A 27,198-nucleotide genomic window follows, 5' to 3' on the forward strand; every position below is an offset into this window, starting at 1 on the left:
CTGCTCCTCTGCGCATGCGCACCCCGGAGACCATTTCCTCTCGCAGCAGCAGCAGCAGCAGGCCGCAGAGATTCGCCCCGCACACGCACGGATACGCGTTTACAGGCACGCAAAACCCCCGCACTGATGCAGACATCGGACCGCCGCCAACGTCGAGCCGCATTTGGGATTTTGTAGCGAACTCAGCCCGCCCGCACGGCTGCTCCTCATGGCTCTTCATCGCTAGCTTGTCTCGCTCGCAGCACCGACGCTAGACTGGCCACACTGGTTCCACTGGTATCTCTGCGGTGAGTTGCCCATCGTTTGTCTGGGGTTGCATCTGCAACCTGAAGCTCACCGGGAGATCTTCCTGCTTCTGTCCTGCTATTGTGTGTGTGTGCGTGTGTGAAATGTAGTTAACATGCTGACATGGTTGAGGTGCTGTTTGGTTAACCAGATAAACCTTCGGCGTTAGCTTTAGCGGCTAGTTAAGGTGGTGTAACGTCATAGGATCCATTATCGGACACAGCTAAACACGCCACATATTGGACAACACATTCATCCGGGTCGACGGTACCGTTCGATCCTTCAGATTCGAACCCATCAAAGAAAACGATGCTTCCGGAAACGTCCAATATTTTAGGTGCAGTTTATATGTGGCGATTTCTTGGCTGTGCAGAAGGATCCATGTTAGCATCATCACCATGACACGTTTAGTCACTATTACTGAGGATTACTAGTTAACTAATGAGTCGGCTAACTACTCAGGGTTGTCTTAAGGTTGTAGAACATATATGTCTGAGCTTTTGTTCAAAACCTTGTTAACAAATGGCATCAGAATGTGAATCCCATTCAATATTTCAGGTCAAATAGACCAAGTATTGTCGCGCCAGGACACAGTGGCAACAAGGCAGCTCCAAGTCTGGAACTTTGGACCTGGGAAGGTGTCGAAAGCACCAGGTTCTGCTGCAGCTGCTGCTAGTTTGGGCCAAATCACGAAAAAAGAATGAGCTGTTTTCAGAACGCATCGTTACATTTCCTTTATGATCCTGCAGGGTCGTTGACCTTTGATCTTAAAAAGGTCAGGAACCAGGATCAAACCAAGGACTTTACTGCTGTCCGTCCTTGTAGTGCTGACCGAGTCCAAATGGGAGTTAGTGGGGAGCCTGGTGAGTGTGCACGCCCCCCCTGCTGTCGTTGGGCTTCTCTTGGCTGTTAGCGGCGGCGTTGGCTAATGTGCCGCCACCGTTTACGTGCTTTACATGTCACAGTCCATCTTCCTCAGGTTCTTTACATGTCACAGTACATCTTCCTCAGGTTCTTTACATGTCACAGTCCATCTTCCTCGGGTTCTTTACATGTCACAGTCCATCTTCCTCAGGGTCTTTACATGTCACAGTCCATCTTCCTCGGGTTCTTTACATGTCACAGTCCATCTTCCTCGGGTTCTTTACATGTCACAGTCCATCTTCCTCAGGTTCTTTACATGTCACAGTCCATCTTCCTCAGGTTCTTTACATGTCAGAGTACATCTTCCTCAGGTTCTTTACATGTCACAGTACATCTTCCTCGGGTTCTTTACATGTCACAGTCCATCTTCCTCAGGGTCTTTACATGTCACAGTCCATCTTCCTCGGGTTCTTTACATGTCACAGTCCATCTTCCTCGGGTTCTTTACATGTCACAGTCCATCTTCCTCAGGTTCTTTACATGTCACAGTCCATCTTCCTCAGGTTCTTTACATGTCAGAGTACATCTTCCTCAGGTTCTTTACATGTCACAGTACATCTTCCTCAGGTTCTTTACATGTCACAGTCCATCTTCCTCGGGTGCTTTACATGTCACAGTCCATCTTCCTCGGGTGCTTTACATGTCAGAGTACCTCCAAACTACTTATGTAACCTTTATAGATTTAAATGTTCTGCATTGTTATTGCTAATGGTTTTTCTAATTCCATATTTTGCGAGTTAAATTGAGAATTGTAATATTTGTTATCATTGTGTCCTTTTTCTGATGCACGTGAGATGAAGGTAAAGTCGCTGTTTCGGAGTCTGAAGAGACAATTGTGTAGAAGTGGAGCTCATCTCCATCTGCTCCCCCCTGAGGAACGTTGGGAATCTAAATCTTTTTGGGATGAAGTCGTTTGGTTGGGTTAGCGTGATACACTTTGCACGCTAAGATGCAACGAGACTTGATGCACTCGGGCCTTTGTGACAACTGCATCCATGCTAATGTAGCATTTGCATCTTTGCTCCGTGGCTTGTGGCTAGCCCAGTAAAGTCAAATTCTGGATTGTCACATGCACAGAGTGCCAGCAGCAGTGTTCTAGCTGTGCAGGTGCTAAATGTGCAAGCAGAAGAGTCAGAAGAGTCAGGCAGACTGACCAGAAGTTAACACTGAGTCAATCCGTGAACTGGTAAGAAGAGACGTTACTCAGGTGGTCCCGAGCCAGTTCATTGCTCCAGATCTGACCCCAACATTAAAAACAAAGTGTGGATCCTATAGTCTGCTGGTAGACAGCACGGTGCTGACTGGACCTACTCTAAAGTCTTGGGATCAAAGCTGCTTTGTTCATTTGAACTAAAGAGTTAGGGTTAGCTGCACCGTAGCCTTCACCGTTGTATAGACCCCTTAGCAGAAGCTGCTTGGCCAACATGGAACCTGAAGTGCTGCCCCAGTCGTCCATAGGACGTCACAATGCTGAGAGGAAGCAGGAAGGGTGTTGAGAAAGGAGGTCACATTACGTGCACTGTAAGGGGGGTGCTCAGCCTGTACGAGTGGAGGCATTGCCTGAGAGCACAGTCCTCCCACTGGCTTTAGCTCTGACTGGTTTGGACCCAGACCGGGTACTCGAGAGGGTTAGGGTTGCTCTGTGGAGGCTAGGGTTAGGGTTGCTCTGTGGAGGCGAGGGTTGGGGTTGCTCTGTGGAGGCGAGGGTTGGGGTTGCTCTGTGGAGGCGAGGGTTGGGGTTGCTCTGTGGAGGCGAGGGTTGGGGTTGCTCTGTGGAGGCGAGGGTTGGGGTTGCTCTGTGTTACACACATAAATGTGTGTAACATGTTCACCTCACACATCCAGCTAAGTCTGTGTCTGCTAATATCCCTCGGTCTACGTAGCCGTTCCTGGATCTTCCTGAAACTGGCCTGATATTAACTGATAGGTTTGTTGTAGAACCTGTTTCATTGTCTTAAAGAGGTCAGCATCCTGGACCTGGACAGGGAGCTGGTTCCACAGCCCCTGGACACCTACCTTGGGAGGTGTTCCAGGCATATGTTAAAGCCCTGGGAACACCTTGGATTCTCCCTGAAGAGCTGGAGGACGTCTCCAGGGAGAGGAAAGTCTGGGTGTTCAGGCTGCTGTCCTGGTATTAGAGAAGCGGCAGAAAGTGGATGTTTGGGTACGTTTGGGGGTCAGGGTTAGAGTTAAAAACATCTCAGAAAAGTCATTTAAGCATCATGTGATTCTAAGGAATGCCATGTAAACATGAATTGAACCTGACTGGTCGGTTAGAATGAGCTTTAATCTGTTGCAGATGTGCTGGTGGTGTCAGATCAAGTCACACTATTGGTCGTTAGCTGCTGTAGCGCGAGCTGTTAACCAGTCTAAGTAGGCACACTAAATAAACCAGGGCACCGAGACAGGATATTTAGGTTCATAACTCCTATAACACGACTGTCTACAACATGTTGGCTACATAGTCTTGTATAATGGAGGGCTTTTAGTCCTCATAACAGATGACAGAAGTCCACCTAATTCATCAGTCACATCAACTAACCTTACTGAGCTCAGTAAAATGCTAGCTCTAGCCCTAATTCTAACCCTAACCCTCTAACCCTAACCCCCTAACCCTCTAACCCTAACCCCCAAACCCTAACCCTCTAACCCCCTAACCCTCTAACCCTAACCCCCAACCTTAACCCTCTAACCCTAACCCCCTAACCCTCTAACCCTAACCCCCAAACCCTAACCCTCTAACCCTAACCCTCTAACCCCCTAACCCTCTAACCCTAACCCCCAACCTTAACCCTCTAACCCTAACCCCCAATCCTAACCCTCTAACCCCAACCCTAACCCTCTAACCCCTAACCCTCACTGTTGACTCTGCAGCAGACTTGATCACATTTATGATGCTCAAGGGCGAATTTTCCATCAAATGTTGCTGCATAAAGCACAGTTTGAGTTTTGACAGTGTAGGGTGACGTTCATACCCCCCCTGGTGGGGGGTTCAAGTTCAGCATGGTGTTGAAGGGGTCATATGATACAACATACAGTAACAATAGACATAAAGGGCTTGTGGTGGCTCTACGCCGCCATGAAATGACATCATTGATGCTAAAGTGATGCGCCGATGATACTGGGAAACAATTTTGAACAAACATTACAGTTTTCCAGATAAGCATTTCAACAGTAGTTGGGGATATTTGAGGATGGTCGTGAGCTCGTCTTTACTCTTCCACCGCTACTGAGAATACATTCCATTACAGTAGCAGCAGCGTCTTCTGGGCTTTAGCTTTGTGGCTAATTAGGCTACATTTCGTACGGCGGCCTATGAAAAGAAACATGACCCAGTTAAGGCCGTCTCTGGGGTTGGACTGAAACAGGCCTGAGTATTAACAGGTAATATTTGCTTGCTTTTGTCTGGGCAAATATTAATTATTCTTGTCTTAAAAGGTGAAGAAACTAATGCTATACCAGATTTTGATGTGGACATTGAGATATTACAAAATTTGGAATCACAGATGATGGAAGTACAACTACACACATATATATATACATATATATGTGTGTGTGTGTGTGTGTGTGTGTGTGTGTGTGTGTGAGCTACAGTTCTGCATAAAACACAAGCAATCGTAGAGACAAACTTGGCTAACTCTACTAACCCTAACCCTCCTGACCCTACTGACCCTAACCCTACTGACCCTAACCCTTCTGACCCTAACCCTACTGACCCTTCTGACCCTAACCCCACTGACCCTACTAACCCTGACCCTACTAACCCTAACCCCACTGACCCTAACCCTACTGACCCTACTAACCCTAACCCTACTGACCCTAACCCTTCTGACCCTAACCCTACTGACCCTTCTGACCCTAACCCTACTGACCCTACTAACCCTAACCCTACTAACCCTAACCCCACTGACCCTAACCCTACTGACCCTACTAACCCTAACCCTACTGACCCTTCTGACCCTAACCCTACTGACCCTACTAACCCTAACCCTACTGACCCTGACCCTACTGACCCTGACCCTACTAACCCTAACCCTACTAACCCTAACCCCACTGACCCTAACCCTACTGACCCTACTGACCCTAACCCTACTGACCCTACTAACCCTAACCCTACTGACCCTACTAACCCTAACCCTACTGACCCTAACCCTACTGACCCTAACCCTACTGACCCTACTAACCCTAACCCCACTGACCCTAACGGGCTTTGGTTGCCCCCAGCATGGATGACTCCAGACATGAATACTAAAGTGTGCCCCATGCCCCGACCTCTGACCCTCATGGGTGAGAGGGACCTGCAGAACTGACTGGTGACTGCTGTTATCTAACCCTCCACTTCTCAGTCCTCCCAACTGTCAGTTCTGTCTGTCATCTCTGAGTCTCTGTCTCAGTATGCTAGGCTGTTAGCATCGCCATGCTTGTTTTCTGTTGTCAGTGTTGTTGGTGTGTGTGTGTGTGTGTGTGTGTGAGCTGTTGACCTGTTGACCTGTTGTGTCAGATAACAAAGAGATGGAATCCTGCTTTTCTAAAGATGGCTCATCATGCTGCTGAACATAACGTCCACTGAGGTATATAGTGGTCTACAGGTGTATACCTGCTGGAGCTCATCCATCTCCCATCATGTCTGTGTGATACGAGGCACCAATATCACTCAGACCAACACATTTACGTGCGCTTCAGGTGTCCAGCAACAGTCCTGGGTGTCTTGTGTTGCTCGGGTCATGAAGAGAAGCTCTGGATCTTCTGGTGGTGGCTGCACTCATCTGCTCTGTTAGCAGAGCCTTGCTGAGCTCTTGTCTGCTGAAGCTGAGCAGTGTACGCATCTCCTGGTTGTGGTTCTGCCCCACAGTGCTGACCTTTCTCCACAAGCTGCAGGTATAGAAATGTGCTGTGAGCTTTCTTGAGCAGGACGTCCTTCACATGTGCACCATATGTGCACGTTTGCTTGGTTTGGTTGAAAAGTGGGGTCAAAATTCTGATGACAACATCCGTGTTGACAACATGTGTGGTGAGATGTTCAGAACAGGACAGGTGGATACGTCAGCGTCATCACATAGGTTGGTTAGTCAGCCACGATAACCCTTTGACCCGCGTCCACCAGCCTTTGTCGGAAGGCTTTTCATTGGTCACACTCTTTTAACCCTAACCCTTATCCCAGAGCTCTGGAGCTGCACCTGCTCCACCTTCTTTGTTCCTCTTCCTTTGTTCCTCTTCCTTTGCTGCCTTCTCTTCTCCTCCACTGATCTAGAGGGCACCTCTGAGGGCACCTGATCTAGAGGGCACCTCTGAGGGCACCTCTGAGGGCACCTCTGAGGGCACCTGATCTAGAGGGCACCTCTGAGGGCACCTGATCTAGAGGGCACCTCTGAGGGCACCTCTGAGGGCACCTGATCTAGAGGGCACCTCTGAGGGCACCTGATCTAGAGGGCACCTCTGAGGGCACCTGATCTAGAGGGCACCTCTGAGGGCTCCTGATCTAGAGGGCACCTCTGAGGGCTCCTGATCTAGAGGGCACCTCTGAGGGCTCCTGATCTAGAGGGCACCTCTGAGGGCTCCTGATCTAGAGGGCACCTCTGAGGGCTCCTGATCTAGAGGGCACCTCTGAGGGCTCCTGATCTAGAGGGCACCTCTGAGGTAGTTCACAGCCTCTCACTAACGGCCCAGAGAAATGTTTAAACCAAGGTGGTTTCATTGTAAATCCAACAATCATCGGCACTCAGGTGAGGTGTGAGATGACGAGTTACTTTAGATTTCCAACCGTACTCATTGGAGATCTGCGCTGCTCCAACCTGAAGACGACATTGGTCAGAATCTCAGGGTTCAGCGACGACCCTGGCCACCTCAGAGGGGGGAGCAGGTCCACCTTTCCTGTAGGAGCTGCTCTTATTCTCTTGCTCTTCTGATGTGTGGCCTAAATCTCTGTGATAGAGCCATCCATTGTTACCTGACCTGCCCACCGGAGCCCAAGCTAGCTAACGCTGCAGACCACAGAAGCCTAGAGGTGGTTTGTGCTGCTGGATCCAGCAGCTAACGGGGAAATCCCAAAAGGAGAGTTGAGCCTTGCTCTAATTGATGCAATGAATAAACAACTGCAGCCTGGTGCTGCCAGAGATGAGAGGATAAGTGTGTGTGTGCGCGTGCACGTGCGTGCTACAGCACACAGAGCTTAAACAATAAGCTGTCACCACTACCCTTCCTCCTCCTGCTCTCTCCATCTAGCAGCGTCCCACTAATGGAGGGAGGAGAAGGGCGGTTTTCTCTCCCTCTTCCTTTCTTTCTTCTACTTCCTGCCTGGCTGCTTTTCTAATCCGCCGTTGTTGGTGAGCAGAGCCTGGTTACGTCAGAGGAGCAGACCGTGGGCCCGCTGTCGCTTCTGTCTTCTTCCTGCTTGGTTCTTTATGTGGGCTGATGGTTCTGGAGGGTGACTGGAGTAGAGGCGGGCGGCTACATGGGCCGTTTATAACCCTAACCCTGACCCTAACCCTAAACCCAACCCTGACCCCTAACCCCTGACCCCAACCCTGACCCTAAACCCAACCCTGACCCTGATCAATACTGAGTCAGGATCCCAATATCTTCACATCTCCATTGAGGTGTTTCACATGTATTTATAACTCAGAGCAGAGCCAGAGGGGCCAGAGGGGCCAGGTGCCGGACAGCAGTGCGTTGTCCCAGAATCAGTTATTGTTCAGTGTGAAAGATTTGAAAATGCTCGAGTGTTCCCAGCCTTGGAGGCTCATTTTCACGTGTGTGTTTGACGTGTGTGTTTGACGTGTGTGTTTGAGTCCATCGACCCAGGTGCTGAATGGTGTCTGTAACTTACTGTCGACCTCCTCACAGAAGAGTCTGAGACCCTGACCCTAAACCCAACCCTGACCCTGACCCCTGACCCTGACCCTGACCCCGGCGTGCTGAGGAAGGCTCCGTGTGGGACGCTCTGTTGCAACGCTGAGCCGTGTGTGTGGAGTTCACTTCCTGTGTGTTCCTTTGAAACGGTCACGTGCTGGAGTGTGTTTGGGTTCTGCATCCAGGCTGATGATGGTTGATGGTTAACTCTCACTTTACAGTGACAAAGGACACATTTGCTAATATCTACCGTTACAAAGCTGTTTCCATGGCAACAACACAGCTCTGCATTGATCTGGACTCATTCTAAAGCCTTTAGGAGCCCAACTAGAGGGCAGAAAATGGAGCAGAAACTAAATTAGATTTCTAGTCAGAAATTCTCGCAGCTCCACTTTTCCTGCGTCAGTAATGTGAGATGGTCCCTCTGTCAAACACCTGCACGTCGGCCTTGTGTGTGCCGCCCGTGTGCGGCGCCTGTGCGCCGCCCGTGTGCCGCCCGTGTGCGCCGCCCGTGTGCCGCCCGTCTGCGCCGCCCGTGTGCCGCCCGTGTGCCGCCCGTGTGCGCCGCCCGTGTGCCGCCCGTGTGCCGCCCGTCTGCGCCGCCCGTGTGCCGCCCGTGTGCCGCCCGTGTGCGCCGCCCGTGTGCCGCCCGTCTGCGCCGCCCGTGTGCCGCCCGTGTGCGCCGCCCGTGTGCGCCGCCCGTGTGCCGCCCGTGTGCCGCCCGTCTGCGCCGCCCGTGTGCCGCCCGTGTGCCGCCCGTCTGCGCCGCCCGTGTGCGCCGCCCGTGTGCCGCCCGTGTGCGTCGCCCGTGTGCCGCCTGTGTGCGCCGCCCGTGCGCCGCCTGTGTGCTCGTGGTGTTGGATTAGTGAACCGTTGGTGGGGGGGAAGGGGGTCATCTTTGAGGAGCACAGCAGTCTACGCTCTCGACGCTAGTCACCACACTGGAAGGCCGCCTCCATGCTGACCCTAACCATGCTAACCCTAACCATGCTGACCCTAACCATGCTAACCCTAACCATGCTAACCCTAACCATGCTGACCCTAACCATGCTGACCCTAACCATGCTAACCCTAACCATGCTGACCCTAACCATGCTGACCCTAACCATGCTAACCCTAACCATGCTAACCCTAACTATGCTTACCCTAATCCTAACCATGCTAACCCTAACATGTTAATCCTAACCATGCTAACCCTAACTATGCTAACCCTAATCCTAACCATGCTAACCCTAACCATGTTAATCCTAACCATGGTAACCCTCGGCCTTGTTCAGATTTCAGGATAACAAACCCTTAGTTAACCGTTAGGGTTAGGTTAATGGTTAACTATGGGTTAACCATTAACCTAACCCTAACTGTGAAAAGTTTGATATTCTCTCCTAGCCGTGGTCGTACGTGGGGTCACCAGATCATAACGATAGTCATAACGAATCATCACACTAACGAGGGTCAGCGCTCCAGCCATCATGGAGACGGGGGTGTGACTAAAACCAGCCAGCAGCTGTTATCAGGTTAACTTGAATGGTGAACAAATGTAATGAAAAGAGTGGTGTAGAAAGTTGCTCAGTTTTCCCAGAATGCTTTGGGGATTTTCTTTCTGGACTGTGCTGCCCTCAGGGTGCTGCTGGGCCTTGGATATATTTGGCTCGGCCGGCGTGCGGCGGTCTGCAATTAGGCCTTTTCCTGATTCAACACAGGATATGGCGCTCTGACAAACATCGCCATAGATCCCCTGGAGCTAGCAGCGCAGCTAGCCTTAACCATAACCCAGCTAGCCACTTCCTGTTTTGAAATTTCCTGTTCTCTTCACTGGAAGAGATGCTTGTGTCAACTGCTGATACGCAGCCTCTGAACTGGGATGTTCCTCGTCCTGTAGTAGTTCTTCATGCTAGTTAGGGTTAGGGTTAGATCACCCAGACGGTTAGGGTTAGATCACCCAGACGGTTAGGGTTAGATCACCCAGACGGTTAGGGTTAGATCACCCAGACGGTTAGGGTTAGGGTTAGATCACCCAGACGGTTAGGGTTAGGGTTAGATCACCCAGACGGTTAGGGTTAGGGTTAGATCACCCAGACGGTTAGGGTTAGGGTTAGATCACCCAGACGGTTAGGGTTAGATCACCCAGACGGTTAGGGTTAGATCACCCAGACGGTTAGGGTTAGATCACCCAGACGGTTAGGGTTAGATCACCCAGACGGTTAGGGTTAGGGTTAGATCACCCCTTTTCTTTCTGGACTGTGCTGCCCTCAGGGTGCTGCTGGGCCTTGGATATATTTGGCTCGGCCGGCGTGCGGCGGTCTGCAATTAGGCCTTTTCCTGATTCAACACAGGATATGGCGCTCTGACAAACATCGCCATAGATCCCCTGGAGCTAGCAGCGCTGCTAGCCTTAACCATAACCCAGCTAGCCACTTCCTGTTTTGAAATTTCCTGTTCTCTTCACTGGAAGAGATGCTTGTGTCAACTGCTGATACGCAGCCTCTGAACTGGGATGTTCCTCGTCCTGTAGTAGTTCTTCATGCTAGTTAGGGTTAGGGTTAGATCACCCAGACGGTTAGGGTTAGATCACCCAGACGGTTAGGGTTAGGGTTAGGGTTAGATCACCCAGACGGTTAGGGTTAGATCACCCAGACGGTTAGGGTTAGGGTTAGGGTTAGATCACCCAGACGGTTAGGGTTAGATCACCCAGACGGTTAGGGTTAGGGTTAGGGTTAGATCACCCAGACGGTTAGGGTTAGATCACCCAGACGGTTAGGGTTAGGGTTAGATCACCCAGATGGTTAGCGTTAGATCACCCAGATGGTTAGGGTTAGATCACCCAGACGGTTAGGGTTAGATCACCCAGACGGTTAGGGTTAGATCACCCAGACGGTTAGGGTTAGATCACCCAGACGGTTAGGGTTAGGGTTAGATCACCCAGACGGTTAGGGTTAGGGTTAGATCACCCAGACGGTTAGGGTTAGATCACCCAGACGGTTAGGGTTAGGGTTAGATCACCCAGACGGTTAGGGTTAGGGTTAGATCACCCAGATGGTTAGGGTTAGATCACCCAGACGGTTAGGGTTAGGGTTAGATCACCCAGATGGTTAGGGTTAGATCACCCAGATGGTTAGGGTTAGGGTTAGATCACCCAGATGGTTAGGGTTAGGGTTAGATCACCCAGACGGTTAGGGTTAGATCACCCAGACGGTTAGGGTTAGATCACCCAGACGGTTAGGGTTAGGGTTAGATCACCCAGACGGTTAGGGTTAGATCACCCAGACGGTTAGGGTTAGATCACCCAGATGGTTAGGGTTAGATCACCCAGACGGTGAAGAACTGCTTCAGATGCAGATTCAGACCAGTTGTGTCCAGACCTGTCTAATTTTTGTCAGGATAATTGAAGAAGGCCAAATGTTAGGGGTTAGGGTTCCTGTAGTCAGGGTTAGGGTTCCTGTAGTCAGGGTTAGGGTTCCTGTAGTCAGGGTTAGGGTTAGGGTTCCTGTAGTCAGGGTTAGGGCTCCTGTAGTCAGGGTTAGGGTTCCTGTAGTCAGGGTTAGGGTTCCTGTAGTCAGCTACTCTTTAGGGTTAGGGTTCCTGTAGTCAGGGTTAGGGTTCCTGTAGTCAGCTACTCTACAGGGTTAGGGTTAGGGTTCCTGTAGTCAGGGTTAGGGTTCCTGTAGTCAGCTACTCTACAGGGTTAGGGTTAGGGTTCCTGTAGTCAGGGTTAGGGCTCCTGTAGTCAGGGTTAGGGTTCCTGTAGTCAGGGTTAGGGTTCCTGTAGTCAGCTACTCTACAGGGTTAGGGTTAGGGTTCCTGTAGTCAGGGTTAGGGCTCCTGTAGTCAGGGTTAGGGTTCCTGTAGTCAGGGTTAGGGTTCCTGTAGTCAGGGTTAGGGTTCCTGTAGTCAGGGTTAGGGCTCCTGTAGTCAGGGTTAGGGTTCCTGTAGTCAGGGTTAGGGTTAGGGTTCCTGTAGTCAGGGTTAGGGCTCCTGTAGTCAGGGTTAGGGTTCCTGTAGTCAGGGTTAGGGTTCCTGTAGTCAGGGTTAGGGTTAGGGTTCCTGTAGTCAGGGTTAGGGCTCCTGTAGTCAGGGTTAGGGCTCCTGTAGTCAGGGTTAGGGTTCCTGTAGTCAGCTACTCTACAGGGTTAGGGTTAGGGTTCCTGTAGTCAGGGTTAGGGCTCCTGTAGTCAGGGTTAGGGTTCCTGTAGTCAGGGTTAGGGTTCCTGTAGTCAGCTACTCTACAGGGTTAGGGTTAGGGTTCCTGTAGTCAGGGTTAGGGTTCCTGTAGTCAGGGTTAGGGCTCCTGTAGTCAGGGTTAGGGTTCCTGTAGTCAGGGTTAGGGTTCCTGTAGTCAGGGTTAGGGCTCCTGTAGTCAGGGTTAGGGTTCCTGTAGTCAGGGTTAGGGTTAGGGTTCCTGTAGTCAGGGTTAGGGCTCCTGTAGTCAGGGTTAGGGTTCCTGTAGTTAGGGTTAGGGTTCCTGTAGTCAGGGTTAGGGTTAGGGTTCCTGTAGTCAGGGTTAGGGTTCCTGTAGTCAGGGTTAGGGTTAGGGTTCCTGTAGTCAGGGTTAGGGTTCCTGTAGTCAGGGTTAGGGCTCCTGTAGTCAGGGCTAGGGCTCCTGTAGTCAGGGTTAGGGTTAGGGTTCCTGTAGTCAGGGTTAGGGTTCCTGTAGTCAGGGTTAGGGCTCCTGTAGTCAGGGTTAGGGCTCCTGTAGCCAGGGTTAGGGTTCCTGTAGTCAGGGTTAGGGTTCCTGTAGTCAGGGTTAGGGCTCCTGTAGTCAGGGTTAGGGCTCCTGTAGTCAGGGTTAGGGTTAGGGTTCCTGTAGTCAGGGTTAGGGTTCCTGTAGTCAGGGTTAGGGCTCCTGTAGTCAGGGTTAGGGTTCCTGTAGTCAGGGTTAGGGTTCCTGTAGTCAGGGTTAGGGCTCCTGTAGTCAGGGTTAGGGTTAGGGCTCCTGTAGTCAGGGTTAGGGTTCCTGTAGTCAGGGTTAGGGTTCCTGTAGTCAGCTACTCTACAGGGTTAGGGTTAGGGTTCCTGTAGTCAGGGTTAGGGTTAGGGTTCCTGTAGTCAGGGTTAGGGCTCCTGTAGTCAGGGTTAGGGTTCCTGTAGTTAGGGTTAGGGTTCCTGTAGTCAGGGTTAGGGCTCCTGTAGTCAGGGTTAGGGCTCCTGTAGTCAGGGTTAGGGTTCCTGTAGTCAGGGTTAGGGTTCCTGTAGTCAGGGTTAGGGTTCCTGTAGTCAGCTACTCTACAGGGTTAGGGTTAGGGTTCCTGTAGTCAGGGTTAGGGTTCCTGTAGTCAGGGTTAGGGTTCCTGTAGTCAGGGTTAGGGCTCCTGTAGTCAGGGTTAGGGCTCCTGTAGTCAGGGTTAGGGCTCCTGTAGTCAGGGTTAGGGTTCCTGTAGTCAGGGTTAGGGTTCCTGTAGTCAGCTACTCTACAGGGTTAGGGTTAGGGTTCCTGTAGTCAGGGTTAGGGTTCCTGTAGTCAGGGTTAGGGTTAGGGTTCCTGTAGTCAGGGTTAGGGCTCCTGTAGTCAGGGTTAGGGTTCCTGTAGTCAGGGTTAGGGTTCCTGTAGTCAGGGTTAGGGTTCCTGTAGTCAGCTACTCTTTAGGGTTAGGGTTCCTGTAGTCAGGGTTAGGGTTAGGGCTCCTGTAGTCAGGGTTAGGGTTAGGGTTCCTGTAGTCAGGGTTAGGGTTCCTGTAGTCAGCTACTCTTTAGGGTTAGGGTTCCTGTAGTCAGGGTTAGGGTTAGGGCTCCTGTAGTCAGGGTTAGGGCTCCTGTAGTCAGGGTTAGGGCTCCTGTAGTCAGGGTTAGGGTTCCTGTAGTCAGGGTTAGGGCCTGTTTTCAAAGGTTAGCCCCCAAAATGCTGAACTGTTATCTGTGTTTTCTCATCCCAGCTCTGATGGTACACGCTGACCGGTGAAGCTGCTGGACTCCTGACTCCACAATCCCTTCATCATGTCTGGGATGCATGTAAGTAGGATCTTCTCACGTGGACTCGGAATCACCACATCACCATGCAGAAGTTCTTGGGTTCCTGTCCTGAGGAGCTCTGCTTGGCTCAGAATTGGGGCATTGACCTTTGCCAAAGGTCATGCATGTAAGCGTCGGATGTTCAACCAGCCAGTTAGACGACAAGATCTAAAGTATTTGCATTTTCTTTGATTTGAATTTTGTGACTGTCATGTGACCATGAGCCCTTTACCTCTGCAGGTGCCATGGTCCACCGGAACAGAGTGTGTAGCCAAGTACAACTTCCAGACTGCCAATGAACAGGACCTGCCTTTCTGTAAAGGAGACGTGTTGACTATTATTGGAGTCACCAGGGTAAGAGCGGCCCAGTCCGGCCCCCACAGCTGTCAGCCATGGTGCTCTCAGGGAGGGACCGTCCCTCAGCACCAGTCCCTCAGCACCAGTCCCTCAGCACCAGTCCCTCAGCACCAGTCCCTCAGCACCAGTCCCTCAGCACCAGTCCCTCAGCACATCACATCCCAAACTCAGGATTCAGGGCTGTAATGTTGCCTGGAACCACACAAACCTTTAGAACATGCGAGCTTCCAAAGCAGAACCACACTTCTCACATCAGTCTCATGGAACTGAGCCAGTAAAAACAGCTGCTTCTGTTTGGCTTCAAAGCATCTGAAGAATTACACGAATTTGCATATTTTGCTGTTGGAGCTCAGGTGGCTTCCAACGCGCTCAGGTCCAGGGACGCGCTCAGGTCCAGGGACGCGCTCAGGTCCAGGGACGCGCTCAGGTCCAGGGACGCGCTCAGGTCCAGGGACGCGCTCAGGTCCAGGGATGCGCTCAGGTCCAGGGACGCGCTCACGTCCAGGGACGCGCTCACGTCCAGGAGCTCGCTCACGTCCAGGGACGCGCTCAGGTCCAGGGACGCGCTCACGTCCAGGGACGCGCTCAGGTCCAGGGACGCGCTCACGTCCAGGAGCTCGCTCACGTCCAGGGACGCGCTCAGGTCCAGGGACGCGCTCAGGTCCAGGGACGCGCTCAGGTCCAGGGACGCGCTCAGGTCCAGGGACGCGCTCACGTCCAGGGACGCGCTCAGGTCCAGGGACGCGCTCACGTCCAGGAGCTCGCTCACGTCCAGGGACGCGCTCAGGTCCAGGGACGCGCTCAGGTCCAGGGACGCGCTCAGGTCCAGGGACGCGCTCAGGTCCAGGGACGCGCTCACGTCCAGGAGCTCGCTCACGTCCAGGGACGCGCTCACGTCCAGGGACGCGCTCGCTCACGTCCAGGGACGCGCTCGCTCACGTCCAGGAGCTCGCTCACGTCCAGGGACGCGCTCGCTCACGTCCAGGAGCTCGCTCACGTCCAGGGACGCGCTCACGTCCAGGGACGCGCTCGCTCACGTCCAGGAGCTCGCTCACGTCCAGGAGCTCGCTCACGTCCAGGGACGCGCTCAGGTCCAGGGACGCGCTCAGGTCCAGGGACGCGCTCAGGTCCAGGGACGCGCTCACGTCCAGGAGCTCGCTCACGTCCAGGGACGCGCTCACGTCCAGGGACGCGCTCGCTCACGTCCAGGGACGCGCTCGCTCACGTCCAGGAGCTCGCTCACGTCCAGGGACGCGCTCGCTCACGTCCAGGAGCTCGCTCACGTCCAGGGACGCGCTCACGTCCAGGGACGCGCTCGCTCACGTCCAGGAGCTCGCTCACGTCCAGGAGCTCGCTCACGTCCAGGGACGCGCTCATGTCCAGGGACGCGCTCGCTCACGTCCAGGGACGCGCTCGCTCACGTCCAGGGACGCGCTCGCTCACGTCCAGGGACGCGCTCGCTCACGTCCAGGAGCTCGCTCACGTCCAGGAGCTCGCTCACGTCCAGGGACGCGCTCACGTCCAGGAGCTCGCTCACGTCCAGGGACGCGCTCACGTCCAGGGACGCGCTCACGTCCAGGAGCTCGCTCACGTCCAGGAGCTCGCTCACGTCCAGGGACGCGCTCACGTCCAGGGGCTCGCTCACGTCCAAGAGCTCGCTCACGTCCAGGAGCTCGCTCACGTCCAGGAGCTCGCTCACGTCCAGGGACGCGCTCACGTCCAGGGACGCGCTCACGTCCAGGGGCTCGCTCACGTCCAGGGACGCGCTCACGTCCAGGAGCTCGCTCACGTCCAGGGACGCGCTCACGTCCAGGAGCGCGCTCACGTCCTGATCAATGATGGTTCCTGGACAGGTTCCACCGACCCAAAACACATGGTGTTATAATGGTCATAATGGAGGTGTCAACGAGACCATGAGCCCAAAGAGAGCAGCAAGGTTCCTGGTCCAGACCTCCATCCTGGAGGGACCAGCCCAGGCCCCAGACCTTAGACCAGGACACAACACCTGTCGGTTAATTGATGTCATGAAGACGTTCCGTCCTCTTTTTACCGCTCCAGTTTCCTCTTTTTGCATCTTAAAGCTGGACTTTGAGCCTCCTTTAGATCCAACAGTGTAAAATGCAAATTCTTTACATTTTTCAACTGGTCTCACAGTTCCAGTAATCTGGAATGTGGTCTCACGTGGTCCTGCAAAGGTTCAGATGGGAGGTGTGCCGCTCCAGCAGTGGTCCAGGCTGACCCAAGACCCAGAACCAGCACCAGTATCCAGATTATCTAAAAGTCTCACCCTTCAGAACGGGTCCAAGATGCAGTTTGATGAGATGTGCAGCTGGTTATGGAGGCACAGGATTCATCCTATGGAAGCTTCAGCTCGTCTGAATCAGTCCCCCTTAATACTGTGCTTCTGTGACAGGATCCAAACTGGTACCGGGCCAGAAACACGGTGGGCAGAGAGGGCACCATCCCAGCTAACTATGTCCAGAAGAGGGAGGGGGTGAAGTCCGGAGGGAAGCTCAGCCTCATGCCGTAAGTACCACACAGCATGTCCACCTGGGTCAGGGAACGTTCTCAGACATCCAGGTCCAACAGAATTCTTGGCTTAAGCAAAGGGTTCTGAACCCTGTCCTGGGTCCAGCCTCCAGCTACACCCAAAAGATAAGAGATGGAGGCTGGACCCTGTCCTGGGTCCAGGGGTTAGGGTTAAGGTTAGGAGCTAGGGGTTAGAGCTAGGGGTTAGGGTTTACAGTTAGGGGTTAGGAGTTAGGGTTTACAGTTAGGGGTTAGGGGTTAGGAGTTAGGGGTTAGGAGCTAGGGGTTAGGGGTTAAGGTTAGGAGCTAGGGGTTAGGAGTCGGAGTTAGGGGTTAGGAGTCAGAGTTAGGGGTTAGGAGTTAGGGTTAGGAGCTAGGGGTTAGGGTTTACAGTTAGGGGTTAGGAGTTAGGGTTTACAGTTAGGGGTTAGGAGTCAGAGTTAGGGGTTAGGAGTTAGGGGTTAGGAGCTAGGGGTTAGGGGTTAAGGTTAGGAGCTAGGGGTTAGGAGTTGGAGTTAGGGGTTAGGAGTTAGGGTTAGGGGTTAAGGTTAGGAGCTAGGGGTTAGGAGTCAGAGTTAGGGGTTAGGAGTTAGGGTTAGGAGCTAGGGGTTAGGGTTTACAGTTAGGGGTTAGGAGTCAGAGTTAGGGGTTAGGAGTTAGAGGGTTAGGAGCTAGGGGTTAGGAGTCGGAGTTAGGGGTTAGGAGTTAGGGTTAGGGGTTAAGGTTAGGAGCTAGGAGTCAGAGCTAGGGGTTAGAGCTAGGGGTTAGGGTTTACAGTTAGGGGTTAGGAGCTAGGGGTTAGGAGTCAGAGTTAGGGGTTAGGAGCTAGGGGTTTGGGGTTAAGGTTAGGAGCTAGGGGTTAGGGGTTAAGGTTAGGAGCTAGGGGTTAGGGTTTACAGTTAGGGGTTTGGAGTTAGGGGTTTGGAGTTAGGGGTTTGGAGTCAGAGCTAGGGGTTAGAGCTAGGGGTTAGGGTTTACAGTTAGGGGTTAGGGGTTAGGAGTTAGGGGTTAGGAGTTAGGAGTTAGGGGTTAGGAGCTAGGGGTTAGGAGCTAGGGGTTAGGGGTTAAGGTTAGGAGCTAGGGGTTAGAGCTAGGGTTTAGGGTTTACAGTTAGGGGTTAGGAGTTAGGGGTTAGGAGTTAGGGGTTAGGAGTTAGGGGTTAGGAGCTAGGGGTTAGGAGCTAGGGGTTAGGGGTTAAGGTTAGGAGCTAGGGGTTAGAGCTAGGGTTTAGGGTTTACAGTTAGGGGTTAGGAGTTAGGGTTTACAGTTAGGGGTTAGGAGTTAGGGGTTAGGAGTTAGGGGTTAGGAGTTAGGGGTTAGGAGCTAGGGGTTAGGAGTTAGGGGTTAGGAGCTAGGGGTTAGGAGCTAGGGGTTAGGGGTTAGGGGTTAAGGTTAGGAGCTAGGGGTTAGAGCTAGGGTTTAGGGTTTACAGTTAGGGGTTAGGAGTTAGGGTTTACAGTTAGGGGTTAGGGGTTAGGAGTTAGGGGTTAGGAGTTAGGGGTTAGGAGCTAGGGGTTAGGGGTTAAGGTTAGGAGCTAGGGGTTAGGAGTCGGAGTTAGGGGTTAGGAGTCAGAGTTAGGGGTTAGGAGTTAGGAGTTAGGGTTAGGAGCTAGGGGTTAGGGTTTACAGTTAGGGGTTAGGAGTTAGGGGTTAGGAGTCAGAGTTAGGGGTTAGGAGTTAGGGGTTAGGAGCTAGGGGTTAGGGGTTAAGGTTAGGAGCTAGGGGTTAGGAGTTGGAGTTAGGGGTTAGGAGTTAGGGTTAGGGGTTAAGGTTAGGAGCTAGGGGTTAGGAGTCAGAGTTAGGGGTTAGGAGTTAGGGTTAGGAGCTAGGGGTTAGGGTTTACAGTTAGGGGTTAGGAGTCAGAGTTAGGGGTTAGGAGTTAGAGGGTTAGGAGCTAGGGGTTAGGAGTTGGAGTTAGGGGTTAGGAGTTAGGGTTAGGGGTTAAGGTTAGGAGCTAGGGGTTAGGAGTCGGAGTTAGGGGTTAGGAGTCAGAGTTAGGGGTTAGGAGTTAGGGTTAGGAGCTAGGGGTTAGGGTTTACAGTTAGGGGTTAGGAGTTAGGGTTTACAGTTAGGGGTTAGGAGTCAGAGTTAGGGGTTAGGAGTTAGGGGTTAGGAGCTAGGGGTTAGGGGTTAAGGTTAGGAGCTAGGGGTTAGGAGTTGGAGTTAGGGGTTAGGAGTTAGGGTTAGGGGTTAAGGTTAGGAGCTAGGGGTTAGGAGTCAGAGTTAGGGGTTAGGAGTTAGGGTTAGGAGCTAGGGGTTAGGGTTTACAGTTAGGGGTTAGGAGTCAGAGTTAGGGGTTAGGAGTTAGAGGGTTAGGAGCTAGGGGTTAGGAGTCGGAGTTAGGGGTTAGGAGTTAGGGTTAGGGGTTAAGGTTAGGAGCTAGGAGTCAGAGCTAGGGGTTAGAGCTAGGGGTTAGGGTTTACAGTTAGGGGTTAGGAGCTAGGGGTTAGGAGTCAGAGTTAGGGGTTAGGAGCTAGGGGTTTGGGGTTAAGGTTAGGAGCTAGGGGTTAGGGGTTAAGGTTAGGAGCTAGGGGTTAGGGTTTACAGTTAGGGGTTTGGAGTTAGGGGTTTGGAGTTAGGGGTTTGGAGTCAGAGCTAGGGGTTAGAGCTAGGGGTTAGGGTTTACAGTTAGGGGTTAGGAGTCAGAGTTAGGGGTTAGGGTTAGGAGCTAGGGCCTAGGGGTTAAGGTTAGGAGCTAGGGGTTAAGGTTAGGAGCTAGGGGTTAAGGTTAGGAGCTAGGGGTTAAGGTTAGGAGCTAGGGGTTAGGAGTTAGGGGTTAGGAGCTAGGGGTTAAGGTTAGGAGCTAGGGGTTAGGAGTCGGAGTTAGGGGTTTGGAGTTAGGGGTTTGGAGTTAGGGGTTTGGAGTTAGGGGTTAGGAGTCAGAGTTAGGGGTTAGGGTTAGGAGCTAGGGCCTAGGGTTAAGGTTAGGAGCTAGGGGTTAAGGTTAGGAGCTAGGGGTTAAGGTTAGGAGCTAGGGGTTAAGGTTAGGAGCTAGGGGTTAGGAGTTAGGGGTTAGGAGCTAGGGGTTAAGGTTAGGAGCTAGGGGTTAGGAGTCGGAGTTAGGGGTTTGGAGTTAGGGGTTTGGAGTTAGGGGTTTGGAGTTAGGGGTTAGGAGCTAGGGGTTAGAGCTAGGGGTTAGGGGTTAAGGTTAGGAGCTAGGGGTTAGGGGTTAAGGTTAGGAGCTAGGGGTTAGGAGTCAGAGCTAGGGGTTAGGAGCTAGGGGTTAGGAGTCGGAGTTAGGGGTTAGGAGCTAGGGGTTAGAGCTAGGGGTTAGGGGTTAAGGTTAGGAGCTAGGGGTTAGGGGTTAAAGTTAGGAGCTAGGGGTTAGGAGTCAGAGCTAGGGGTTTGGAGTTAGGGGTTAGGAGTTAGGGTTAGGAACTAGGGGTTAGGGTTAGGAACTAGGGGTTAGGGTTTACAGTTAGGGGTTAGGAGTCAGGGTTAGGAGTTAGAGGGTTAGGAGTTAGAGGGTTAGGAGCTAGGAGTTAGGAGTCAGAGTTAGGGGTTAGGAGCTAGGGGTTAGGGGTTAAGGTTAGGAGCTAGGGGTTAGGAGTCAGAGTTAGGGGTTAGGAGCTAGGGGTTAGGGGTTAGGAGTCAGAGTTAGGGGTTAGGAGTCAGGGTTAGGAGTCATAGTTAGGGGTTAGGAGCTAGGGGTTAGGGGTTAGGAGCTAGATCCTGCAGGTTAGGAGTTAGAGGGTTAGGAGCTAGGAGTTAGGAGTCAGAGTTAGGGGTTAGGAGTCAGGGTTAGGAGTCAGAGTTAGGGATTAGGAGCTAGGGGTTAAGGTTAGGAGCTAGGGGTTAGGAGTCAGAGTTAGGGGTTAGGAGTCAGGGTTAGGAGTCATAGTTAGGGGTTAGGAGCTAGGGGTTAGGGGTTAGGAGCTAGATCCTGCAGGTTAGGGTTAGGAGTTAGAGGGTTAGGAGCTAGGGGTTAGGGGTTAGGAGCTAGATCCTGCAGGTGTTGGGGGGGGTTAGGGTTAGGGTTCTCCAGCCCTGCAGATCCTGCAGGTGTTGGGGGGGTTCCTGTGGCAGCCTCTGCCTCCACCTCGCTCCTTTTTGGTCCTTTTTTCCATCCTGGACAGTAAATCTGACTGGAACGTTCGTTGTACTGCCACCTGCTGGAGACAGCTGTAGGAATAAAGGTACTGATCCACAAGCATCACGGTGTAGCTGAGGTTCTGCTCTTCCTCCAGGTGGTTCCATGGGAAGATCACTCGGGAGCAGGCGGAGCGGCTCCTGTACCCTCCAGAGACGGGCCTCTTCCTGGTGCGGGAGAGCACCAACTACCCTGGAGATTACACCCTGTGTGTGAGCTGTGACGGGAAGGTGGAGCACTACCGCATCATTTACCACAACGGCAAGCTCACCATCGACGAGGAGGAGTACTTTGAGAACCTGATGCAGCTGGTTGAGGTGAGGGGCAGCAGCACCGACCCATGTGGATGGGGCCTCTGGACTCAGGAGGCCAGTGGCCCAGACACAGACCTCCTCCCACTATAGCTGCTGTGCACGTAGACGTGCACGTAGAGAGGCGCTGTGATCTGCCCAGCAGGGGTCGTTGGGTTCTGTTGCCTGGTTCAGGTGGTGGGGCGACGGCGTCCTGGGCTTAACTTAACACACACACACGCACACACACACACACACACACAGCTGATCTGGAGATACACACCTGCATCAAACACAAGCAATCACACCTGTGGCAGCTTCCCTGGGTGGTCAGAAGGGTCAGAGCAGGGGTCGGAGCAGGGGTCACAACAGGGGTCGGCAACACGCGGCTCTCTAGCGCCGCCCTAGTGGCTCCCTGGAGCTCTTTCAAAAATATGAAAATGGAAATAGATGGTGTGACTATATTTTATATTTTAATATAATTTCTGTAGGAAGAAAAATGTGACAAACATTCTTACAGTTTTCCAACGCTGTAAAAATGTGTATAATAAATATTTAAATTCAACATCTCATTATAATGGAAGTTAAACTTAAAGCACCATCGTGCAGCAGAGCGGCCACGTGGCGCCTCGTGCTCTCCAGGAGAGCATCTGCGCTCCACTGAGAAGGGTTAGAGAGCCTCGTTATCTAGATTAGCTCGCTAATCAACCCAAACATGTGTTCTAGACTCTATATAACAAAGGGTTGACAGTTTTAGTGCTCTGCTATTACAGCTGCTGATGGGGGAGAGCTGCTCCTTTCCCAACAGTGCCCCCTGCTGGTTCACATCACATCCGACATGCTGAGCTTTCTGCTGTAGCTCTGCTGTTCTGGGGGCTCTGGTCACTGGCCAAACACCTGTGTGCTGCATGATGGTCACTGGCCAAACACCTGTGGCCTGCATGATGGTCACTGGCCAAACACCTGTATGCTGCATGATGGTCACTGGCCAAACACCTGTGTGCTGCATGATGGTCACTGGCCAAACACCTGTGTCCTGCATGATGGTCACTGGCCAAACACCTGTGTGCTGCATGATGGTCACTGGCCAAACACCTGTGTCCTGCATGATGGTCACTGGCCATCTGGATGTGCTACGCTAATACAGGAACTGGTCGGGTCATCGACGGGGTTCACACACCCAGTAGTGTGATCCACAGGCAACATTGGGAAGGTGTGAGCTCTGGTTAACTCGGGGTTAACTCGGGGTTAACTCGGGGTTAACTCGGGGTTAACTCGGGGTTAACTCTGGGTGACACATGTTAGCAGCACTTGACACAGGCTTTGCCTCACAAATGCACCGTTTAGGGGTCAGGGGTCAGGGTGCAGCAGCAGTAACCTGTGTGTGTCCCCAGCACTACACCAAAGACGCGGACGGCCTCTGCACCAGGCTGATCAAACCCAAGGTGATGGAGGGAACGGTGGCGGCCCAAGACGAGTTCTCCAGGAGTGAGTGCACACTGAGCATCACTGGTGTCGCCTTAGACTGTTTTTGTGTGCTGACAGATGCACAACAGCCCTATAAAACAGTGATAGCATAAAGGGGTTAGCCTCCGAGGGTAATGCACGTTGACCTGCATGGAGCTGAGTTCACAAGGTGCTGAAGGTGGTTCTCCTGGTCTGGGCAGGTGGCTGGGCCCTGAACAGGAAGGACCTGAAACTGCTGCAGACCATCGGCAAAGGGGAGTTTGGAGGTGAGACGGTGAATCCATCAGGCCACCACACCAACCCTAACCCAACCCAACCTAACCCCAACCCCAACCCCAACCCTAACCCAACCCCAACCCTAACCCTAACCCAACCCCAACCCTAACTCTAACCCTAACCCTAACCCCAACCCAACCCTAACCCAACCCCAACCCCAACCCTAACCCAACCCCTAACCCTAACCCAACCCTAACCCAACCCCAACCCCAACCCTAACCCAACCCCAACCCAACCCCAACCCCAACCCTAACCCTAACCCAACCCTAACCAACTAACGTCTCTCGCTCTTGCCAGATGTGATGGTCGGAGACTACCGGGGGACCAAGGTTGCAGTCAAGTGCATCAAGAACGACGCCACCGCTCAAGCGTTCATTGCCGAGGCCTCAGTCATGACGTAACTACCTGCTGTTCTCCCAGAAGAAGAGAGCTGCTAATGGTGGCTAACGGCTCTGTTGCTCCTCTCTTTCCTAAAGGCAACTGAGGCACAACAACCTGGTGCAGTTGTTGGGGGTAATTGTTGAGGAGCGGGGCAGTCTCTACATCGTCACAGAGTACATGGCTAAGGTAGGGTACCATGACAACCCTCTAGTGCACACGTGCAGCTACAGAGCAGCAGCATGCAGTTAGCATCTCAGCAGGAGAGCAGCTTAGGGTTAGAGGGTTAGGGTTAGTATCAACAGGGTTAGGGTTAGTATCAACAGGGTTAGGGTTAGTATTAACAGGGTTAGGGTTGGTATCAACAGGGTTAGGGTTAGTATCAACAGGGTTAGGGTTAGTATCAACAGGGTTAGGGTTGGAGGGTTAGGGTTAGTATCAACAGGGTCAGGGTTAATATCAACAGGGTTAGGGTTAGTATCAACAGGGTCAGGGTTAGGGTTAGTATCAACAGGGTCAGGGTTAGTATCAACAGGGTTAGGGTTAGATGGTTAGGGTTAGTATCAACAGGGTTAGGGTTGGAGGGTTAGGGTTAGTATCAACAGGGTCAGGGTTAGTATCAACAGGGTTAGGGTTAGTATCAACAGGGTTAGGGTTGGAGGGTTAGGGTTAGTATCAACAGGGTCAGGGTTAGTATCAACAGGGTTAGAGGGTTAGGGTTAGTATCAACAGGGTCAGGGTTAGTATCAACAGGGTTAGGGTTAGAGGGTTAGGGTTAGTATCAACAGGGTTAGGGTTAGTATTAACAGGGTTAGGGTTGGTATCAACAGGGTTAGGGTTAGTATTAACAGGGTTAGGGTTGGTATCAACAGGGTTAGGGTTGGTATCAACAGGGTTAGGGTTAGTATTAACAGGGTTAGGGTTAGTATCAACAGGGTTAGGGTTAGTATTAACAGGGTTAGGGGTTGGTATCAACAGGGTTAGGGTTAGTATTAACAGGGTTAGGGTTGGTATCAACAGGGTTAGGGTTAGTATCAACAGGGTTAGAGGGTTAGGGTTAGTATCAACAGGGTCAGGGTTAGTATCAACAGGGTTAGGGTTAGAGGGTTAGGGTTAGTATCAACAGGGTTAGGGTTAGTATCAACAGGGTTAGGGTTAGTATCAACAGGGTTAGGGTTGGAGGGTTAGGGTTAGTATCAACAGGGTCAGGGTTAGTATCAACAGGGTTAGAGGGTTAGGGTTAGTATCAACAGGGTTAGGGTTAGTATCAACAGGGTTAGGGTTGGAGGGTTAGGGTTAGTATCAACAGGGTCAGGGTTAGTATCAACAGGGTTAGAGGGTTAGGGTTAGTATCAACAGGGTCAGGGTTAGTATCAACAGGGTTAGGGTTAGAGGGTTAGGGTTAGTATCAACAGGGTTAGGGTTAGTATTAACAGGGTTAGGGTTGGTATCAACAGGGTTAGGGTTGGTATCAACAGGGTTAGGGTTAGTATTAACAGGGTTAGGGTTAGTATCAACAGGGTTAGGGTTAGTATTAACAGGGTTAGGGTTGGTATCAACAGGGTTAGGGTTAGTATTAACAGGGTTAGGGTTGGTATCAACAGGGTTAGGGTTAGTATCAACAGGGTTAGGGTTAGTATCAACAGGGTTAGGGTTAGTATTAACAGGGTTAGGGTTAGTATTAACAGGGTTAGGGTTGGTATCAACAGGGTTAGGGTTAGTATTAACAGGGTTAGGGTTGGTATCAACAGGGTTAGGGTTAGTATCAACAGGGTTAGTATCAACAGGGTTAGGGTTAGTATCAACAGGGTCAGGGTTAGTATCAACAGGGTTAGGGTTAGAGGGTTAGGGTTAGTATCAACAGGGTCAGGGTTAATATCAACAGGGTTAGGGTTAGTATCAACAGGGTCAGGGTTAGTATCAACAGGGTCAGGGTTAGTATCAACAGGGTTAGGGTTAGAGGGTTAGGGTTAGTATCAACACACTTTACAGATGAGTTTGGACATTAAACTAGAAGTGCAGAGAATATTTATATAAAACTGGAAGAATTGTGATAAGTTAGGAATGTGCAGATGAAAAGTTAAGCTAAAGTGTATAAATAAGTTTAAACTGTAGCTACGTAGGCTAGTGTGTAAGTGTAGTGCAGTGGTGTGTGTGGGGGGTCAGCTGGAGTTCAGCAAGGACCCGGCTCTGGAGGAGAAGCTGGTCCTGGTCCTGAGGGTTCTGAGATGCAGCCAGAGCTTCTTCTGGATGTCCTCGATGGCAGGAAGTGGGTTCCTGTGATGCGTCGGGCAGGTTCCTCCACCCGCTGCAGAGCCTGGCGCTCAGTGCTAGCGCTGAGCGCTAGCGCAGCTGCTATACCAGGCTGTTGGTTAGGGTGCTGTCTATCACACAGACGGCTGAAGGCGGGGGTCTTCCTCAGGAAGGGGGGCTGGTGGGCCTCCTTGATCAGGCGCAGGTGTAGATCTAACCCCCGGGGAATGTGGCGTCACATGCCTCCTCGCTAATGTTGTCGGTCTGATGCACTCGCACTTCCACCCTGTAATGAACGGCTGGTTTTGACCTGCACGTGTGCTGTGTGCTCCGATCCAGGGCAGCCTCGTGGACTACCTGCGCTCTCGAGGACGGACCGTGCTCGGCGGCGACTGTTTGCTCAAGTTCTCTCTGTGAGTCTGCTTTCAGGTTTAGGCCGTAAAACAGGCGCTAGCTTGAGTGTTAGCCTTTGGTTGCTGTGTGCTAAAGCCTCTCCCCACCTGAGGGCCTCTGAGTCTGTAACTGCTCATGTCTCCTGTCTGGCTGCACCTTCCAGAGACGTCTGTGAGGCCATGGAGTACCTGGAGGCCAACAACTTTGTCCACAGAGACCTGGCTGCTCGAAACGTGCTGGTTTCTGAAGACAACATTGCCAAAGTCAGCGACTTCGGTCTGACCAAGGAGGCCTCCTCCATCCAGGACACGGCCAAGCTGCCCGTCAAATGGACCTCCCCAGAAGCTCTCAGAGAGAAGGTCCAATGTCCTCCCTGTTTGCCCCCGTTGTTGTTCAGCTCTGTGTCCGTCCTTTCAGACCCCCCCTCCAGCTGTGTCAGTGCCTGTCTGACGGGGGCTCTTGTCTTTCAGAGGTTTTCCACCAAGTCGGACGTCTGGAGCTATGGGATCCTGCTCTGGGAGATCTACTCTTTTGGCCGGGTGCCTTATCCTAGAATTGTAAGTACCCGGACCCCACCAGCAGGGGGCAGGCTTTGTCAGCGGGACCCACAGGAAGCGTGGGTCAGAATGTGTGCTCAGGCCTCCTGAGGAGCGAGCAGAAGCAGACGTTAGCATGAGTGTGTGTGCAAGGGTGGAATGATGGGATGGAGGGAAGCAGCTGTTTCTGAAGCGTCTCCGTCCTCTCTGTCTCCCCCAGCCGCTGAAGGAGGTGGTGCCTCGGGTAGAGAAGGGATACAAGATGGACGCCCCGGACGGGTGCCCCCCCGCTGTGTATGACCTGATGAAGCAGTGCTGGACCCTGGACTCGGCCTCACGACCCTCCTTCCGGATGCTGAGGGAGAAGCTGCAGCATATCAGAGCCAAGGAGCTCTACCTGTAGAGAGGGGGTGGGGGGACAGCGGGAGGCCGGACTGAGGCACGGCTGTGACCAGAGGAGGGGGGGCACAGGACCCTTCTCCCGCTGTCTTGTGGGACCATGGCCCCTGCCCAGGCAGTCCACCAGCCCCCCACCACCACCTGTGCTTCCACTGAACTGGTTTCCTGTTTGTGTTGTGCAGCTTCTTTCTTCTCTCGATGGCCCTTTGGCCTCTGTCCCCCCCCCCCC

At 52.4% G+C, this 27,198-nt stretch overlaps 1 protein-coding gene across 2 annotated transcripts; it reads left to right on the plus strand.

Annotated features, from left to right (window-relative positions):
- On the plus strand, nt 1-27,198 carry LOC101063854 (tyrosine-protein kinase CSK). Of its 2 annotated transcripts, XM_029846493.1 has the most exons (13): nt 1-287; nt 13,926-14,001; nt 14,242-14,355; nt 16,772-16,884; nt 21,075-21,294; nt 22,662-22,755; nt 22,935-23,000; nt 23,308-23,407; nt 23,487-23,577; nt 25,981-26,054; nt 26,198-26,393; nt 26,505-26,591; nt 26,791-27,198. In XM_029846493.1, exons 2-13 carry the CDS (start codon nt 13,987-13,989, stop codon nt 26,971-26,973), a joined length of 1,353 nt encoding a protein of 450 aa, XP_029702353.1. In that variant the 5' UTR covers nt 1-287; nt 13,926-13,986; the 3' UTR covers nt 26,974-27,198. The 2 variants fall into 2 exon arrangements, with proteins under 2 accessions (XP_029702353.1, XP_029702352.1); XM_029846492.1 differs by lacking the exons at nt 1-287; nt 13,926-14,001 and having other exon boundaries at nt 14,221-14,355.

The sequence above is a fragment of the Takifugu rubripes genome, chromosome 13 (assembly GCF_901000725.2).
Source record: "Takifugu rubripes chromosome 13, fTakRub1.2, whole genome shotgun sequence".
Lineage (NCBI taxonomy): Eukaryota > Metazoa > Chordata > Actinopteri > Tetraodontiformes > Tetraodontidae > Takifugu > Takifugu rubripes.

Coding starts and splice junctions, on each gene's coding strand:
- LOC101063854 (XM_029846492.1), top strand. CDS start 14,221: ATGAGCCCTTTACCTCTGCAGGTGCCATGGTCCACCGGAACAGAGTGT. Junction 16,885..21,074: donor GGGAAGCTCAGCCTCATGCC/GTAAGTACCACA, acceptor CTCTTCCTCCAG/GTGGTTCCATGGGAAGATCA. Junction 23,001..23,307: donor CGGCAAAGGGGAGTTTGGAG/GTGAGACGGTGA, acceptor CGCTCTTGCCAG/ATGTGATGGTCGGAGACTAC.